This window comes from Poecilia formosa, unplaced genomic scaffold (genome assembly GCF_000485575.1).
Source record: "Poecilia formosa unplaced genomic scaffold, Poecilia_formosa-5.1.2 Scaffold69, whole genome shotgun sequence".
In the NCBI taxonomy this organism is placed as follows: domain Eukaryota; kingdom Metazoa; phylum Chordata; class Actinopteri; order Cyprinodontiformes; family Poeciliidae; genus Poecilia; species Poecilia formosa.
In genome coordinates, this window is record NW_006800008.1 from 417,258 (window position 1) to 435,670 (window position 18,413).

At 35.7% G+C, this 18,413-nt stretch overlaps 4 protein-coding genes across 4 annotated transcripts in view; 1 reads left to right on the forward strand and 3 right to left on the reverse strand.

Annotated features, from left to right (window-relative positions):
* gnsa (glucosamine (N-acetyl)-6-sulfatase a) overlaps window positions 1-1,227 on the forward strand; it is a 22,465-nt gene extending 21,238 nt beyond the window's left edge. The window contains exon 14 of the mRNA XM_007555214.2: window positions 603-1,227. Within this exon, the coding sequence (XP_007555276.1) occupies window positions 603-669 (67 nt within the window). The 3' untranslated portion in view covers window positions 670-1,227. The remainder of the gene's footprint in view (window positions 1-602) is intronic.
* LOC103140201 (adipocyte plasma membrane-associated protein) lies at window positions 303-8,645 on the reverse strand. Its single transcript, XM_007555210.2, has 9 exons — window positions 8,184-8,645; window positions 5,580-5,669; window positions 5,391-5,512; window positions 5,034-5,135; window positions 4,231-4,383; window positions 4,045-4,160; window positions 3,105-3,265; window positions 2,406-2,601; window positions 303-2,140 (listed from the first exon to the last, which is right to left on the reverse strand). Exons 1-9 carry the CDS (start codon window positions 8,186-8,188, stop codon window positions 2,066-2,068), a joined length of 1,020 nt encoding a protein of 339 aa, XP_007555272.2. The 5' UTR covers window positions 8,189-8,645; the 3' UTR covers window positions 303-2,065.
* Window positions 8,646-9,039: 394 nt separating this feature from the next.
* On the reverse strand, window positions 9,040-15,493 carry usp18 (ubiquitin specific peptidase 18). The gene is made up of 10 exons (XM_007555215.2): window positions 14,995-15,493; window positions 13,939-14,035; window positions 13,693-13,832; window positions 13,545-13,624; window positions 13,338-13,472; window positions 12,395-12,490; window positions 11,427-11,588; window positions 11,223-11,354; window positions 10,880-10,923; window positions 9,040-9,797 (listed from the first exon to the last, which is right to left on the reverse strand). Exons 1-10 carry the CDS (start codon window positions 15,068-15,070, stop codon window positions 9,725-9,727), a joined length of 1,035 nt encoding a protein of 344 aa, XP_007555277.1. The 5' UTR covers window positions 15,071-15,493; the 3' UTR covers window positions 9,040-9,724.
* Window positions 15,494-16,125: 632 nt separating this feature from the next.
* pex26 (peroxisomal biogenesis factor 26) lies at window positions 16,126-18,389 on the reverse strand. Its single transcript, XM_007555216.2, has 5 exons — window positions 18,061-18,389; window positions 17,852-17,992; window positions 16,598-16,926; window positions 16,379-16,519; window positions 16,126-16,296 (listed from the first exon to the last, which is right to left on the reverse strand). The coding sequence occupies exons 1-5, from the start codon at window positions 18,246-18,248 to the stop codon at window positions 16,202-16,204; spliced, it is 894 nt and encodes a 297-aa protein (XP_007555278.1). The 5' UTR covers window positions 18,249-18,389; the 3' UTR covers window positions 16,126-16,201.
* Window positions 18,390-18,413: the final 24 nt, after the last annotated feature.

Below are 18,413 nucleotides of genomic sequence, written 5' to 3' on the forward strand. Positions count from 1 at the left end.
GGGCTATATAATGTGTGTGACGTATAACGTATATAATGTGCAATAATTACACTTATTGTACAATTATACAGATGGAATATTAAGATATTAAAAATTAGATTGAAATCTGTACTTATGTGTCTGAAACCTTTAGTGGTTTAACAGCAACAAAAGTCAGTTTGTCTTTCAGGCGTCAGAAAATCGGTTTTCAAAAATGGCGCTCCTTCTGTTTCTCTGCTGCATCCACCTGTTACCTCTGCTCCTTCTCAACCCAAATGGCCCAAATGGCTCAGCCTTCAACAGAGGAACAGAGAGAAAGAAACTCAACTTTCACATTATTTATTTATCAATAAGAAAATATCAACACAAGACGGCTGCTTCACATTTTAGCAATACATTAGCACACACAATGTTCACAACTTACGCCACAATCTGGAACCAACATAAGAAATGTTAAAGAACTTAGTACTTTATAAGTATTTTTAACAACATTATAGTATGTAAAAAATGAGGTCAACTTACACATTATTTGCATATGGCTGGTTTTTACAGCCGATTCTAGTCAGTATTAAAAAAAACAACCTGCAGATTCAACATTAAAAATGTAATTTTTCTCCTGTCAGGTTTAAGTTCAACCCTCAGCAGCTGTTTTCAAGCCGCAGCTGGAGGCTGAGCAGACTCAGACAGTAAGAGGAGGAAGGCCTTTTCCTGCTGCCACTGCCCTGCTTTGGAGCCGCCATCTTCTCTGGATGGAGACGGATGAAGCCAAATCAGCCGTTAAACTCCATGTTTCTCAGTCGATGCTTGTAAAAGACTGAAAACGTCTCCGTCAGCACAGATTTGCACGTTTGTTTCTCCCCTATCTGCCCACAGGAAGCAGGAAGTTAAATAGTTTGGCTGCATTTCAGTGTTTAATCAAGAATTTCACATTTTTTAAACATGTAAAACAGATGAGACAATAACTTGAAGAAGTGCCAAATGTTGTCCTATTTATGATTTTAATTCAAAGTTGGATCAGGGAAATGATGTAAGGGATTTTTATTTATTTATTAGCATTTTTGAAATATTCTATGTTAAGCATAAATTGTTTTCTGTCTTATTAAACAGGGACAAAGATAAAACCTGCAAATCATATCCAGATTCTCCAGCTGCTACTGATGATCTTTACTACAGTTAACATAGAAAATGTTTTTTTTTTCCTTCAAACGGATCACTTAGTTTAAAAATAAACATGCACTTTTAAATATGCCAGATTTTCATGTATTTTTGTCGTGTTTTTGTCCAAATAAAGAGTAACTGTTACGTTTTTGCTTTCATTTCTTTCTTCTATTCTAAATATCATAAAGTTGAGTTTACATTAAACTTTTAGTGATTAAATTAAATGCTGCAGGCTAAATTTATAGATTCATCTCCATTATTATTTGATTAAAAGTCTAAAGTCAACATCCTGCCACAACCCTGATTGGATTAAAATGGTTGATTTCCTGACTTTTAGGGATAATTAGTTGTTTAGGAAGGATGAAAGAGGAAAAAATTATACAATTAGTAAAGAAATTAGAAAACAAAGGAAAAAGAATGATCTGGTTCTGCAGCGGCCATCTTAAATCCTCCACCCTGTTTTTTTCTTTTTTTGCAACTATGATACTTAAAAATTCAACCAATTCCAGTAAACGAAGACATTTCACTAAATTTAACATTCATTTCAGTGCTTCACATTAAAAGTTTAGGTCTAACTTTCAACCACAGATTGTCAATTTGGGGATTTTTAGTTCAACTCAGTTTTATAGCTCTAAAGAGTTTCTTAAAACATGATTTAGCAGTAATTAAAAGGGACAAGCCTTTATGGGGCATTTTATGCCTCTACCAAATGAAAACATTATCCATCCGTCTCCCCCGGTGTTAAACCTCTAATAAAAACACTTTCAATGTAAACAGTTTGTGCGCTCACTCCTCAGCTGGCCCAGTCGTCCAGGACGGGCAGGAACGGTAAGTCTGTGCTGCCCAGGTAGGTTCTGCCTCTGTGCTGGAAGACGTCGCTGATGGCCCACGTTAGGCGTCCCTCAGGGTCATGGAGCGACCCTACGATTTACCCGTCCGATCCCAGCTCCAGGACCAGAGCGTAGCGCGGCAGCAGGAGGCTGTAGCAGCTCAGAGGAACCAGCTGCACCGACACAAACCAGGAAACCGCCAACATGTTTAACAGACTTTAAAATATCACTATGCAGACACAAATAAGTTCTCCAAACCTGGAAAATACTGAAATTTAACTCCAGATTGCTCCCAACTGTATAGATTATACTTAATGTACAAACTACAGTTTTAATCTGTGGTTATTTCCAGTTTAAATTGTTCAAAATATCAAGAATAAAATAGCATGCCGTTACTTACTAAAGAATAAAATCTAATTTTAACAGAAAACCTCCAACCTTGGCCAGGAGGCGTTTCACCGCCGGGTACGGAGCGATCATGTCCAGGAAGGGTGGCAGAAACTTCTGGAAGCGTGTCGTCGTCATGCCAACCAGGAAAGTTCCGTGGTCGCTAAGGCGGATGTTGTCAGGGTAACCGATCATGTTGTCCAGAATGATCTCCTTACTTCCTGCCTTCGGGCCTTTCAGCCAATACCTGAGAAGGAATTTTATTACTAAGAATAATATTTAGAGCCACATATCACTTTCACCAGTGGGGGGCACACTTCCGCTAAGCCGCCAATAGCATTTTTGCTAACCTTGAAAACATTTAGTGAACTGGTCGTCCTCCAAATTATTTTCTCCAGATAAATTCTAAAGTTTACTTGACTGTTTTGTAAAATTCAACATCTGTGTCAACGGCAGAGTTAGCAAAACAAAACAACGATAAAACTTCAGTCAGAATCACAACCAAAAATCTAGGTGTGTAATAGCAAAAATTACAAGTTTTTGATATAAGATCAACATAGTTTAATTTTGCATGTTAGCATTAGCTTTTGCTAAATACTATGTTGTTTTAGCAGCACATTAGCGGAACTAGCTTTAGCTTTGGCGGAACTAGCTTTAAGGGTTAGTGCGACTATCTTTAGTTAGCAGTGCCTACCACTGGTTTTCCATATGAAACACCTCATGACAACAGGTGTAAATACTCGACTGTACCTCAGTATGCGTCCGATGCTGGTCTCAGCCAGCAGCAGGAAGTTCTCGTCAGGCGACAACGCGATTCCATTGGGCATGTAGAGCGAGTCCAGCAGCACCGTGACCTTTTTATTCACAGGGTTGTAGGAGAGAAGGCGGCCGAGGCTGTTCAACTCGATCACCTAAAGCATCAAAGAAAACAGCAGCTTCATCTCATCTGCCAACCATCAACTAAACCTGAAAAAAGCAACAATATAGTAAATCTACAACCAAACAATTGGTTGAGAGTATAAAGCTAGCTTAATCCATCACTGGTATATTTAAACAAAAAATGAAAACGATTTAAAGAAGCAATGTTTTTAGCCTGGTGGAAGCAATTTAAGCCTGGTGGCCCGTCAGGCTGATGATACTCTGGGAGAAACACTGCAAACTCAAACTCTGTGAAAACAATCTTGGTCAGTGAAGCTGATTTAGGTTCTCCATGATTTTTTTGGTCCTGAACATATAAAACAATCCGTATTTTCTAGACTCAAATTTACAGATGATTCAACACTTTTTCCAAACGTTCCTAACCAGAGATGGACAGTAAATACTTACATTTACTTGAGTTACATTTTGGAAACAATGTACTTTTAGGAGTAATTTTACTGTGAAGTATTTCTACTCTTACTCTCGAGTAAAATTCTGGATTGATCATTTGTTCAATGACATGAGTAGCATTTTTACCAAATAAGTTTTTACTCTTACTTGAGTACAATTTGTGGATTGGTGGCTCTCTTCCTAACTTATAATTAATGGATGTTTCCAGCTAAAGCCTGAGAGTGGTTTATGTTTGTGAAACGCCGCTTCATCAATTCTCAACAATCAGTTATTTATGCATAAATATCCCCCTTGTAAATTCAGGAACTTAAGTTTAAAACAGTGAAAACACTAAAACAAGGTTTCCTGAAAACCCACTTGCCTCCAGTCTGACGTGTCTGCGGCCCCAGCGTCTGGACGAGTCGGTGAAATAAATGATCCCCGTTTGGGAGGAGACCTCCAGGCCGTTCAGGAAGGCGAAGGGAACGCCATCAGCACCTGGTGACAGAGCAACGTTCTCCTCATTCGTCTGCGTTTGTAAAAACCAGCTGAAGGTGTTGGACCGTACCGTCTGAGCTGGCCACCAGCAGAGTCTTGCCTCCAGTTTCAGGGTCGACGCTGTAAAGACCGAAGTAAGAGTCGGCAACGACCAGCTGACCGTGGCGGTCCAGGCGAACGCCGTGAGGACGGCCGCAGACCGGCTCGTAGTCAGAGCTGCTGCCTGGAAACATCCAACAGACATCCTGGTAGTTTAAACCACCTTACTGAACTACTATAGCAACAGGATGTAAACATGTTTAAGAAAGGCAGGATAATAAGATGATAGAGATTATGTTTTGCTTACAGGTTACTTTCTTGGTACCAGCAGCGGCACTACGAGGCGACTAACGCCCTTCAGCTTTTACCTCTAATACATGGACATGAATCACAGAAGCTGATGGAAAACATTAAATGGACTAATTAGAATAAAACTCCTTGAAAGTATTTTTGTTTTCCAGGCACATTGTGTCATTTTAGAAAACAATCAAGTAACTATGGTAACTTTGGTTCCAAAAAAACACTTCATCACATATGACTTAAAAGAAATTCGACTTTGTAATTTAACGCCTTAAAATTGGGCCTCTGTCTCTTTAAGAAGCTCTTTCTCAAACTCCGCCTTCAGGAAGTCATCACAACATGGCTCCTCTATTAACCCTTTAACAACATTTTTACCAGCGTTGCACTAAGTAGCTCCTATGATGAGCTCAGTCTGAAGGAGCTGAGTGGGGGAGGAGCTGTGTCTTGAAGGCGGGGCTATGTCCAGTCAGGCATTTTACACAGCCGAATAGTTGCCATGGAGATTAAATGATTTCTTAAACAAAGTATCCGAACCGCATTCGGGCAGATCCTGTCCCATGTGTGTGATGAGAACAAGGCTGTCATCTGGGCCGATTCTCCACAGCTTCCCGTCCACCGTCCCCGTATAAATGTTACCTGAAATAAAAAACGGACAAGAAATTAAAACTTTTACAACTTTCACTTCAGTTTATCAAAACAAAAACTCAGCGTTGCTCCTAAAATCAGTTTAAAGGTAAAGTGATCGGGAAGTAGTGACATCTAGTGGTGAAAACAAATTACTGCAATCAAATTAATAATCCTAATTGCTTATAATAAAGAAAATAGTTAAAAACAGGGAGTCAATGTGTCTTATATGTGAAGAATGTAGCTTTAATGAAGGAAAAGAGTCACCATGAGCATCAGCAGCAAAGGATTCTGGTCCGTGTAGTTTTCCAGTGAACAGCCTGCGGCCCCTCTGCAGGCGGGTGTTAACAGCAAGTGGCCCTTCGAGGGCCGGAGGAGGCCCTTTCAGACTGAACACACACAGTTAGCAACGTTAATCAAATAAATTCAACACTAAATTATAACGTTGAACCTTACATGTACGGTTTGGGATCTATGGGAGACGGCAGGAGGTAAATGCCGACCGCCACGGCCAGCAGCGCTGCTAGCAAAGATCGTCTCTGCAGCCTGAAGAAGAATGGGAGGAAAACACAAACTGGTAAATAAATCAGTTGTTCCATGTTTAACAGGGACGCTCCTAACGCTGCTCAGTACACTAGCTTTAATTTTTCCCCTATGAAAAATTGCGTGATAAATATCAATACATAAAACATCTGACTGAATGTGCAGTTCATAGAAAATATACAGAACTCTGATGAAAAAAAACAGCATTCTGGGAGATGTGGACAGAGGAAAGCATTTAACTGCTCAACCTCTCCTGGCTAGCTAAGCTAAGTTGGTGGAATGAACTGACTCACTCACTCTGGTTACCTAGCAACTCATTCATTCTTTGGTTACCTAGCAACAACCTGTTGAGTAATGCCCAGCAGCAGTTTAAGGTTTTGCCTCAGGACTGCTTAAAAATAAAAAATGACGAGTCGTAAAAACAATATCAACCGAAACGTTTATATCTAGAAAAAAGCTGTGAAAATAAGTTAAACTCTACTGTAATAACTGGGGGAAAAGAAATCTTGTGCCATGCTTGCTGAAGTGACCTTTGACCTTACACATGGGGAGGAGGAATCAGGCTGCAGGTCAGTTACACAACAAGAACCAGAGGCAGAAGAAAACTGGAGCTGATTGGTCTGAATTAAACTCAAACATTTTTAACCAACTTTACAAGCTAAATGCTAATATTTTATCAGCTAAAAATGGAGATTAAACAAAAAGCAAACAGGACAGGTCCAGGGTGAACCATCTAAAAATTAGGATTATTATTATAAACCCTTATCTTAAAAAAATCTTACAGTTATGGTTTTTATTTTGTACTTGATGTTTTAATTATAAATACCTTTAAGTTATTCTTCTCTAATGTAGTGGCTTGCAAGTGACTTCCTGGTAAAATAAAATCCTACACTCAAAGTCCCTATAAAAAATAATAAGTAATTCTATGCAACTTTTTTTAACTGGGTAAAACTTTTTTAAAAAGCTATTTTTAAAATTTAGATTAAAATAGATTAAAATTTAGATTAAAATAGTAACTGATACTCTGAGAAGTCAAATTACATAAGATTAATTTTAATTTAATAGTTCTGTAGGAAAAAAGTACAAAAGGCTGAAAAAAACTTAATGTATTTTTAAAAAATGTTTTCTGTCCTTTTATGCTCCTCATCTGGACCCAAATCTGGTCCAGTTTAAAAACTTGTTTCACTTAAGATGCACAAGATTTATACTGTGTTGGAGTTAACATTGTAGACTAAATTATTATTTTACCAAATCTATACAAAAATCTGAGGAAAATATATTAATCTAAAATTAATTAAAATACTAAAACTAATGGAATTTTTAAATCTAATATGCATTTATGAAAACAAGAAAATGGAGTTGAGATTTACTTTTGTTATTCACTTTTGGAAATTAAATCCAGATTAACACAAATCATTTAAATCTAAAGATTAGTTTTCAGCTGTTTGGCTCAACAACTGTAAATTTAAATATTACACTTAGAAATAAAATAATCTATTATTTAACTCACTTATTTTATGACCCACCTTACAAAGATAAAAACTCCCGGAAACTTTGAACGCAACAGTTTAAACAGGTGGGAGACTTGATGAGCGCTGCGTGTTTTTAAAAATTCCCCACAAAGTAAAAAGTTTAAATTTTTGTCTGAGTTTTGTAAAGTAAAATCTAAAAACTTACATTCCTTGGCGTGAAGTCGGTCTTTTTTCTGCCTGCTGTTCCAACCTAGAGACGCTACATGGTTATGTAGACGAAGCAGGAAATCAAGCTACCGGAAAGACGCGCTTTTCCGGCCTGGGGCGTCAAAATAAAAGCACTACGAGGCGCATTGTAATATATAAATTTCTTACTGTTTGGCTTTTTTTAAATATACATTTGTGGAGGGGGTTTCTTTAAAAATTATTTTTCCAAAGAAAGCTGCATTTTTAAACTACTTAAAAAGTATAGTTGACACTTAAATTTCTTCCGTTTATGTTTTGTTTTTTTTGCCATGTTTGAGATTCTCAAACTTCTAAAAATAAGAAAATGCAGCTTTAAGATGATGATTTCATTTGATAAAATAAAAGCAGTTATTTTTCAATTTAAGAAAGGAGTTAAATTTTTACACAGGACTGGGTTGTTCTGGAGAAAATAAATTTTAAAACTATTTTAAACTGTTGGAAAGCACAGTTTAAAGCAAGTTTCATGAACTGGTATTTCAGTTCTTAAAATACAATTAAACTGGAATTTAAACCAGTTCTGACTAGTTGAGATTTGGTTTCGATCAAGCAACACTGATTTTAATATCCAACATGGCTGCCACTTATATTAAATCCAATGAAAGCTGCATTTTTAACCACTAAACTGAATTAGTTGAAGAAAAATAGCTAATGCAATCAAATTAGTTTTTTTAATGGGAATTTTACACTAGTATGCGTAAATAGTTTCACTTTATAGTTTCAGGGTAAAACATTTGAAAGCCTTTTAGGTGTCAAAACTGAATAATGGGATTATCTTTTAAAGAAAAAAAGTCAAACTAACCTCATAAATGGTGGGACTTTGTTTTGGCAGCCTTGTTGGTTTGAGTTTTGTCAGCTTCACGTGTGTGAGGGTCCAGAGTTTGGCAGTGAGGAGGAGGAGGAGGAGTCTGTGTTTTTGTCTGGCTTGTTATCGGAGTCGGGGTCAAATGGAGGACAGAAGGAGGAGCTGCTGCTGCAAACAGGCGTCCAGCCAACAGCCTGACGGCTCAACAGGCAAAAACTACAACCGAGGACAAAAGCAAACTGCTGGGTTTTATGAAACACAATATGACATTTTACAGCAATCAAGTTACTAACAAAAACTTCAAATATTTAAATTCAGAATAAAGACAAACCGAAATAATCTTTATAAAACAGAAGAGTTTTCTTTTCAGACAATTTATGAAGCTAAATTGGGGCCATAATGTTTACTCAAAATAATTTTCTTTGAAACTGAAAAGAAAAGTAAATGAAAAGATTCGAAAATGAAAACATTATTTTAAAACATTGAATCTGAAAAGTTTTGAACTTTAATTTTTTTTTTGTTTGAAATACATACGGATTAACTTAAATAAATTTTTCAGTTTCAAAATATTTTTTGTTTTAAAAACAAGTTTTGATCAATTTGATGGCCCCAATTTAGCTCCATAAGAATTAACTTAGCCATAAAAAAAGTTATTGACAACAATAATGTTCCTTAACTTTTCAGCAACAATAACTTCCCTTAAACATTTATCACAACATCATTGACCTAATCCATAAATAGAGTTTGAATAACCATAATTGCCTAATATTTTATATTAAATTTTTTAAAAAATCATCCAAATCCTAAATCAGAGAAGCATCTTCTAAAGGCACAATGTTCAACTTTAGGCAGGTTTTTTGTTCATTTCAACATGGATTTTTATTGCAACATTAATTCTGTAAGGTGATCTGAATATTAATCACAGAGTGATAAAATAAACCCAAGAAAAACCATGTAGAAACATAAAGCAGTGAACCCAACATGGAACCAAGAAAGTGAGAAAAAAAATCTACTGCATGTTAGAGTCTTTGTCATTTTCAAGCAGCAGAGATTTCCAACACTAAAATATGGGACAGACTAATATTTCTTTTTACCCAATCAAGTCAGGTATAAGTTAATAAAAGGTGAAAAAACACCAGTTTTTATGCTTTTTCAATAACTTATGTTAACCTTTAAAAAGTTTAATTATCAATCATTTTCGCAATATTGTGTGTGATCAAAAGAAATTTAAATAAAATTTATTTAATCAGAAAATAAAAGAACAAAACACACATTAACCCTTCAAACACCAAATGAGTCTTATTGCTCAAGTTCCCTGTACTGCGGATGGCACATACTTTAATATTTTGATGCTGGAGCGCCATCTTCTGGCCTCTGTCATAAAATGCTGGTGTGTTTACAATCCTGACAAGCTTCCTTAAATGGTTAACAATATTTAACAAATATAATCTGTCACCAAAGATCATAAAAACACCACAAATCCTTTGTAAATAATTTATCATTTCCTATGTTGCATCATCAGCTTTTCTTCTACTGCTTCAGCCGGACAGATCCGGTAGTTGGTCGTCTTCTTTTGGATCTTTTCTGTACATTAGCATATAAGCAGTCCCTCTAAAAATACACAAACAAACTGATTTCAGAGGAACAGCAAAACTGGATTTCTTTTTTTAGCACTCAAAAATTATAATAAGAAAATCTGGCAAACATCTCTATTGAATAAACATTGAACAAAGTTCTTAAGTGATAAAATATTCCAATATAGCAAGAAGAACCCTCAAGTTTTCTGATTTAGGAACCTGAAGGAATACAAAACAGATTCTTAGCATAAAAGCTAAGCTAACTAGCTTTTTCCATAAACAATAGCTTAGACAACAAAACATGCGAGACCTTCAACTGTTTTAGATGACAGAAATAAAAATGTCTGAAAATGAATCAAAGTGTTGTTTGTGTTTAAGAACATGTGCTAGCTGGTGTTAGCACTGCAGTAGAGCTAGCTGTAGCATAAAGTTAGAAAACTGCCATTTTAAAACTTAAATAAGACGTAGCATCAACAGTAATGCCATTATTCATACAAACAGCTTTAACTAGATTCCTTAAATCGTTTTTATTAGACAAGTTAGCATTAGCCTTGTAACAAAGCTAGCTGCTTTTGGAAGTTAAAAAAGTACTTTAGAAATTCCTAGCATCAAAAGTAATAAGGTTGTTTTATGAATAAGTTTTGTGATATGGCTACAACTAAGGCAGATAACTGCAATAAAAAAGATTAAAAGTAAACACTGAAACTACACGTCAATTTATTGATTCCGTTTAAACCAAACTCCTTGCCAACTGTACAAGCTAGCAGTAGCACTGCACAACTAGCTACTCCAAGATGCTGGGAAGAAAATCGTTTTAATTGCTTTTGAAGAATAATATCAAAAAGAATTATAATTTACAAACATTTTGATTTTTTTATGTAGCTACCATTAAAGAGCTACATAAAAAGCTATTTTACTGTAAAATATGACCTGAATCCACATCTCCATTTCATGATTCTGTTTAAGCTAACATTACAGCTAACTATACAGGCTAGCATCCAATTGTTTAGATTTCTTTTAATGAAGAATTAACTTTATTCAGAAATGAGAATATCCAATATTTTAGAAAATGTGTTCTTAAGTAGAGAACATAACAAAACTTTATGAGACAGTTACCTGTAGGGACTTCCCTCAGTTTTCTGCACATTTTCCCAAGATGACTGTAAATTACCAAGAAAATAAGATATTGATTTAATCACAGATTTGCACAGAAATCTGAAATAATTTTTAAAAGATCTCCAACTTCAGCATGCAAAGATAATATTATAAACCTATATAATTATGTTAAATGTTATGAATTGTTTATGCTCTACAATTTTAGCTTAAGGTAAAATTTAAAATTTGTTAATTGAACCAACATTTTTGTTTTATATGATTCATTCATAAAAATAATTGTATTCATGTCCGTTTTTATAAAAGCCATATAACTTTCTTTGAAATGAGACAGATTTAAACGTACCTGAGAAACATGGCTGTCATCTGCATAAAACCAGCGGTTGCTCAATCTCTGGCGGACATAAGCAGTGTAATGTCCAAACATTGCATCGCCATAATGCACGACCACAGCATATAAAGTATACCTGCAGTCATTCTGCAAGGAAAACAAAAACTTTTTAATTATAAAAAATATAAAATCCAGACACTCAGTAGAAAAGTCAGGTACCTGGGTGAAGTCTGAAGAGAATGCTTCCCTCCGAAGCTCAGAGAAGTTGAATTTTTCTGGGAAAGTGACACTGCAGTTGAGTTTTCGGGTGAATCCACGTATATTTCTGAAGCGTTTCAATTGTATGCACAAGATTTGAGGCAGAGAGCAAAGCTTGACACCCTGAAAAGCAGATTTAGAGGCACCGCTTTAGTTTACCTGAAACAGAATTTGACATCAAGAGAGCAAGTTTTACCTAAAAACTAAACAGGCCCGTTTACTGTTAGACCTAAAATATCAAGAAATTACTTAAAACTAAAACTAACACAGCTAAAATACCTAAAAATAACCAATTCATGTTTTTATAAATCAAAACAAAGGTAACTGCTAGTTTTAATAATTAAAACACCAAAAACACACAGACAACCATGTTAGCTCTGGCTAACAGAAGCTAATATCTGCCAATATCTATGCCCCAAAGGGTTCAGCCAATCAGCAGCAAGGAAAATTAACCGCGCTCCCTGATTGGCTGCTTTCTAAAAGGCAGCCAATAGCATTTCAAGTAGCACTTTCCAGTTTCCTGGGTCGCATTTTCCTTGGACTATTTTCGGTGTATAATATCAAAAAATTACGTGAATAAGCAAATTTTTCACAAGTACTTTCAAATTGCAACCCACAGAAAGTCTGCGAATTTCCTGTTGGAATAAAAGCCAACAGAAAAGTAACTTTTATGCTAAGTAACTACAGTGAACTTATGCTTTCATGCAAACTTGCTCAACCATGTGTAAGTGGGTTCACTGTAGTTAGCTTAGCTTTTATAATTGTTATTTTTAATATGTTTTTTCATGTAGTCCTTCAAATCATCAGAACATTAACTTCTAATTTTTGTATTTTCTCTCCATGCTTTATCTTCTTTGACTCATTAGTTCTTCGTTTGTTTGTTTTTATCAGTTCTCTGGTGAACTGATAAAACTGAAACCCATCCTGACCTGTTTGGTTGGGGTCTTGGCTTCACATTGTGCACAAAAGCAGCAGTCAATTCCCCGCAGCTCCTGCTGCTCGAAGAAGGAGATCATGCAGTCCTTCTGAAAAAGAGTTAAAGCAGGAGCCGAATAACATGAAGACAGGCAATAATCTGGGTGATAAATGGATTTATTGATTAGTCGATATTTTGGATTTTTTTCCACTAATGCTTTTCTTGTGTTTTGACGTCAGCAAACCGTGGATGGCCATCTTGTTTGACAAATGTGTTTTTTCTTCAATTTATTTGGATTCTGAATTCAACTCTAGCAAAAAATATTTTAAATAATAAAGTCATGAAATTAGACGAATGCAGTAGTCTATGAGAACTGAGAAATTTGCTATAAAAATTAGGAAGTTTGTGAGCCCAAAGTAAAAAAATTTGCTAGAAAAATATAAATTTTTTAGATTAGTCTCAAATTCTCTAGAAAAAAAAACTATATTTCTGGGTATCAAAAGTTTAAAGTTTGCTACAAATCTTTTTAAAAGTTTGATATTAACCTGGGAAATCTTTGAGAAAAGGCTCTAAAATTTTTGTTTTGAAAGTCAAATAACCATCTTTTGATTTTTATAGCTGTTTTTTTACTTCAAATTTTTGACTTTTAAAATAAATTTCCAAGCTTGCAACATCAATCTCAAAAATTCTGAGCTTTATCTAGTATGCTTTAAAAATATATATGTATTATCGTTGTCTCTTTAGCTTATATGTACGAGTTAGCATTAGCTTAGCAATAAAGCTAGCTGCTGCGGTTAGCTAACTTGCAATGAAGCTAGCTAGTTATTCGAGAAATTTAGAACTTTCTTAAACTTAAGGTTGTTTATAATGAGTGTAACGTTTTATATGTGGATATGTTGAATTAAATGTTATTTTTAGTATCGCCAAGCTTTTAAGAGCAACAACAGAAAACATACCAGAGAGTTTCGGTCTTCCTTTATGTGTAGCGGCAGGCTGAGCAGGTGACTGTTCCGCGTTTGAACGTTGTTGCACTCCAAACATTGCACCTGTGTTTCCACTGAAATCTTATACAAACTCTGGATTTCAATAGCCTGGAAGAAGAAAAGAAGTTAAATCCTGTCTAGATGAAGTATAAAATGATAAATCTGAGAATGAATCCCGACCAGAGTTCGGTCATCCATTTGCCGCTGAATGAAATCCAGAATGGTTAAGAAAACTTCGTCTGCGTCGTGCTGCGTACTCACTGCAAAATCAGGAGAGTTAAAAGGTGATCAGAGTGAGACCTCTGCGGTGCAAAGATGGGTGTCTTACGCCGGATGCGGTTTCGGTCCAAGCAGTGGAGGAAGTCCTGATGAGGAGCGGGATGAGGAAGATCTTCCTGCATCATCTTCAGGACTCGCTTTAGCTGGAAGGGAACATTATCTTCCGCTCTCACACCGGCGGGTTTCCACCTTAAAATAAAACCATAAAAACATGTTTATGTTCCGTTTAATTACCCTGCCAGTTGCCCAGGCTAACATTAGCTAATTAGCTAATTTCTCCTGTTAATTTACTCACTTTTCTAATAAGTCTGCTAGTTCCCAGGTGGCGTTGAGGGTCTGCAGCAAAGTGTTGACACAGCAGGACAGATAGTGGTTTCTGAGGCCTCTCATCTCTGACGAAGAAAAACAAACAATTAGTCAATTACGATATTACAGTTTTTCTAATTGATTTAATTTTTACTTTTTGACAGTTTAAAGTCAAACTGGTGTTTTTAAAGATTTATTTTGTTTTTCTGAATGACCAAAATTAAGAAAATAATGTGTTGATTAAATCAGAAAGACATGAAGGAAAGAAGAGAGGATGGAAGGAAATGAAAGATGCAAAGAAAGAAGGAAGAAAAGAATAAGTCACGAAGTAGGAAGAAAGAAGAAAGGAAATAATGAAAGGAAGAAAAGGAAAAATAATGGAAGGAAGGAAAAAAGAAAGGAAATAAAAAGGACAGAAAGGAAGAATGACAAGAGGAAGGAAAAATCAAAGAGACAAGAAAGAAGGAAAGAAAGAAGGTAAACAAAAGGAAGGACACTAAGAAGGAAAGGAGGGATTGAGGAAGGATGCAGTGAAAGACAGAACATTTAGATAAGACAGAGAACGACTTAAATATGTTTTTCCTCCTATGTTTTGTTTTTTCATTCAAATTTGAAAAAAAAAAGAAAAAAAATGACTGAAATCCCAGTCCAGATTCTCCAAACTGAATCAGAACCAGCAGTTCACCTCTGAAGAAAACCAGTGGCCTAGTCAAAGTCTGAACTTAAATCTACTTGGACATGTTATAGATGTTTGTGCTGCCCTCTAATATGCCTGAATAAAAACAATTCTGCAAATTCGAGCAGGTCAAAAATCTTACACAGTTCAGATTATTTGATGTTTTTTCAAAGATCTAAACGGCGAATTAATTCATATGTAAAAACATATTTAGGGTTATTTAAAGTCACATTAAACGAGTTTTACAATAAAAAACAAACCAAATTTAATCAAATTAAGCTTTAAAATAAAATTTTCCTCCTTGTTTTTACTTTTTAAAGTCCAGTAATAAACCTTCGCATTTCTGACAATGTGGGTCGCAGAACTTACCGAACTCCCTGCGACCCAGAAAACTGCTCAGTCTCAAAAAATGCTCGGATATCCACACAGACATCGGAACGGACATCCGTTAGGTTCGGTTCCGTTGGAGGATCCGAACCAGAAAACCATCAGCGGGTTCTGTCGATCAGCTGGGTTCTGTCGATCAGCTGGGTTCAGTGTCCGGTCCGTCAACATCAGCTGCGAGACTTTCGTTCTTTTTCGCTTCCCTGAAAACGAAACTTAAACCTGCGCAGATCAGGCAAAACATTATGACCACCGGTCATACTGCTGGATGTTCTGGTTCATCACATCCACGCGTGGAAAACTGAGTTTATTTCCCGCTGTGGGGAAAATGGAAGATAATCGGAACCAGATGAGCCGAGTTGATGTTTAAGGAGGAAAACTTCCGAAATCAACACATAAAGAGCTTTTTATCAGGGACATTATAGAAAATATGAGTAAATGTCCGACAAAAAATCTGAAATTTTAAAATTGATCTGAGATTTTTTTTTAGAAAAACACTTGGAAATTTCTGAGTTAAAAAACCCCCAACTAAATTTGCACGAGAAAATTTGAAATTTGAGGTTAAATCTATGTTGTTGTTTTTTTTACTGTTGAAATAAATTTTGAATTAATCAGTTTCTTTCAGAACATTTCTAAGTTTAAGAACAAAATAATTTTTATTTCTAGCAAATTTTCAACTCTTCAAATTCAGAAGTGTCCAGGTTTTTCTCGAAAATGTTTAAGATTTATCCCTTTTTTTTTCCTGAAAAATGTTGACTTTTCAAACTCAGAAATTCAGTTTTTTTCCTGGAATATTTTTTAGATTAATCTAAAAAATGTTACTTTTTTCTAGTAAAGTTACAAGTTTAAAAAAAATAATAATAATTTTTTTTCTAGAAAATTTCTGAGATTGTTCTCAAAATCTCAAGATTCAATTCAGAATCTTTCTAATCTTTACTAATCCTAAAGAGAAATTTAATATGATCCAAATTCCTTCAAAAACTCGTTGCAGAGGATGTCCTGTAGTAGTTAGTGTTACAGTGATTCTGAAGAGTCCTCTGACTGAAGACATTGTTGTTGAAGATTTCCGCAGCAAATCTAAGTGTTTAATTTACAGAAAAAATGCAACAAAGAGTTAAATATTTTCTTAATTTAATCAACCAAACAGAATGTTGCAAAACTCAAAGATTAAATAAATGTGCAGTTTCCTCCTCTACACCAGAGGGCGATATGACGTAAACTTCGCTCTCCACGTCTGCTTAATCAGCTGAAGGAGTTTGACAATCCACATATAGGACGACGGGAAAGCTGCAGAGGAAACAAAATGAACAACATGATTATCTCCAATCAAAACAGTTTAATGAAAACAAGCAGCAGAATTTCCTCGAACCTGAGTCCAATCTGAAGAGAAGCATGTAGAGAAGAATGGCGGCCAGGAGGAGTTTCTGCAGAGGGGATGAGTTGGATCCGGTCCTCAAGCACTTTCTGTAAAACGTCCTGAACACGGCTTCAACTTTATGGAGTAAAGGCCCTGCAAAACATCCTCAGTCAGATCAGACGCTGTTGTTCCCATTTATTGTGTTTAATAAACATAATTAAAGTAAAATACTCTGAATTGAGTCGGGTTGTGATTGTCCAGCCCCAGGATCTGGAGTTTCTTCTGGATTGATTGGGTCTTCTTGATTCTGTCGACTTTTTTCTTCCACCACGTCCAAAGCTTTTTGCCGTTGCTCCTCTGTGAAAGTGCTGCGTCCAAAGTCACCACTAACAAATTCCCGCGCCTCATCCAGCTGTCCGAGCGGCAGGAGGATGTGCAGCAGGTAGAGCTCCGCCACCAGCCGGAACCCGGCGGCCCGGACGTTCTGCGGGTTGTGCAGCCAAGCCAGGGTCGCCTGCTGCATCACAGCAGGCTGCTTGACCTTGGAGTAGAGGAGGATGCTGGGAAAAATCACAATTCACACAGAATAATTACATTATTTGTATTTAAAAATGATCTATGACAAGAATTTTAAAAAACATAAGTGTGATTTCAATGGGTCTACTTCGCACAACGAAACACACATTTAGGATTTTCAAGTTTCTTTCAACAATTTTCTTACTCAGTTGAATTTTGTTTATTAAATTTTATTTCATGTCTTTTTAAATTTTAATGTTTTTAAGAAATGGCAGGTGAATCTCTCAGAATGTTAATTAAAATAAAACACAGGAAGACTGTTAAATGTGCTGCTAAAAATATTTGTATTTCTTTTTAACAGCTGTTTACAATCAAATTTGATCAGAGCTACTTTTTTAAATTTTAAAAAATGCTTAATTTTTTAATAAAAAAATGCAAATAGGAAAAAGAAAGTAATCTTAAAATTTATAAAATGATCACACTTTTTCAAATAAACAATTATAATAGAAACAATAATTATAATAAAAACTAATCACACCACTACTTTTTAAAAATATGTTTCAATTTTTTAATTAATGTTACTTCTTTTATATAAAAACTAAAAAGAGNTTCTTTTATATAAAAACTAAAAAGAGGGAAAAAAAACATCAAAACTCATGTTCCTTTTTTGAATTTTGGAAAATGCTTTTTTAAAATTACTTTAAAAAATACACTTAAAAACGATAACATATATGTATTTATTTTTTAAATACCGATTTAAAAATAGAAAATTAAACAGAAAAAATATTTTGTATTCTATTAATTTTATTATTTAAAAACATGTAAAAACCATGCAAAAATACTTAAAATTTAAAAAATAACGAACATTGCGCTTTTTAAATAGAAACATACAAAATAGAAAACATAAAACAGTAGAGAAAATTAGTATATAAATAATTAAATAAATAAAAAAAACATCGTAATCCTTACCACAGCTGCATGATCTTAGCAGGAACATTTTCCTGCTGCCCGTAGTGCTGCAGGACCCAGGAAAAAGCCCCCCGCCACTGGTTGAGCTCAGCCAGAGCCTGGATCCCCAGAATGCAGAATCCAATTTTTATCTCCTCAGACCTGCAGAGAAAACTCGCTGCTAACCCGAACAACACGCAGAGCAGCTGGGACACAACACGGCGGTTCACCTGTCTTCTGGCTCCAGGCGCCCCAGGTTCTCCAGACCCGCGTTACAGGCATCAAAAGCCCCCTGGAAGTCGCCCTGGACCATCATGAGCTCTGCAGCGGAGTCCAACATGTGGAAAAGCTTCGGTGAAGAGCAGGAGAACGGCGGATTGAACCGAGAACAGCGGATTGAACCGATCTCGGCTGTCATGAACTTCGTTTGTGTTATGAACTGCAGAAGTTCGGTTCACAACTCCAGAACCAACTGCTAACTAGCACCAAATAAATAAAATTATTTACTTTTATCCAATTTAACAGAGGAATACTTCGCTCACTTGCATCCGTTTGTTGACAAATTGAAATGAGCGGAACTTCC

Coding starts and splice junctions, on each gene's coding strand:
- pex26 (XM_007555216.2), bottom strand. CDS start 18,248: ATGACAGCCGAGATCGGTTCAATCCGCTGTTCTCGGTTCAATCCGCCG. Junction 16,927..17,851: donor GCTAAGATCATGCAGCTGTG/GTAAGGATTACG, acceptor GATTTTTCCCAG/CATCCTCCTCTACTCCAAGG. Junction 16,297..16,378: donor TCTCTTCAGATTGGACTCAG/GTTCGAGGAAAT, acceptor TTTCCTCTGCAG/CTTTCCCGTCGTCCTATATG.
- usp18 (XM_007555215.2), bottom strand. CDS start 15,070: ATGTCCGTTCCGATGTCTGTGTGGATATCCGAGCATTTTTTGAGACTG. Junction 14,036..14,994: donor TCTGGGTCGCAGGGAGTTCG/GTAAGTTCTGCG, acceptor TTTCTTCGTCAG/AGATGAGAGGCCTCAGAAAC. Junction 13,625..13,692: donor GGACCGAAACCGCATCCGGC/GTAAGACACCCA, acceptor CTGATTTTGCAG/TGAGTACGCAGCACGACGCA.
- LOC103140201 (XM_007555210.2), bottom strand. Junction 4,384..5,033: donor ACAGGATCTGCCCGAATGCG/GTTCGGATACTT, acceptor GGATGTTTCCAG/GCAGCAGCTCTGACTACGAG. Junction 4,161..4,230: donor GCTGGTGGCCAGCTCAGACG/GTACGGTCCAAC, acceptor CTCTGTCACCAG/GTGCTGATGGCGTTCCCTTC.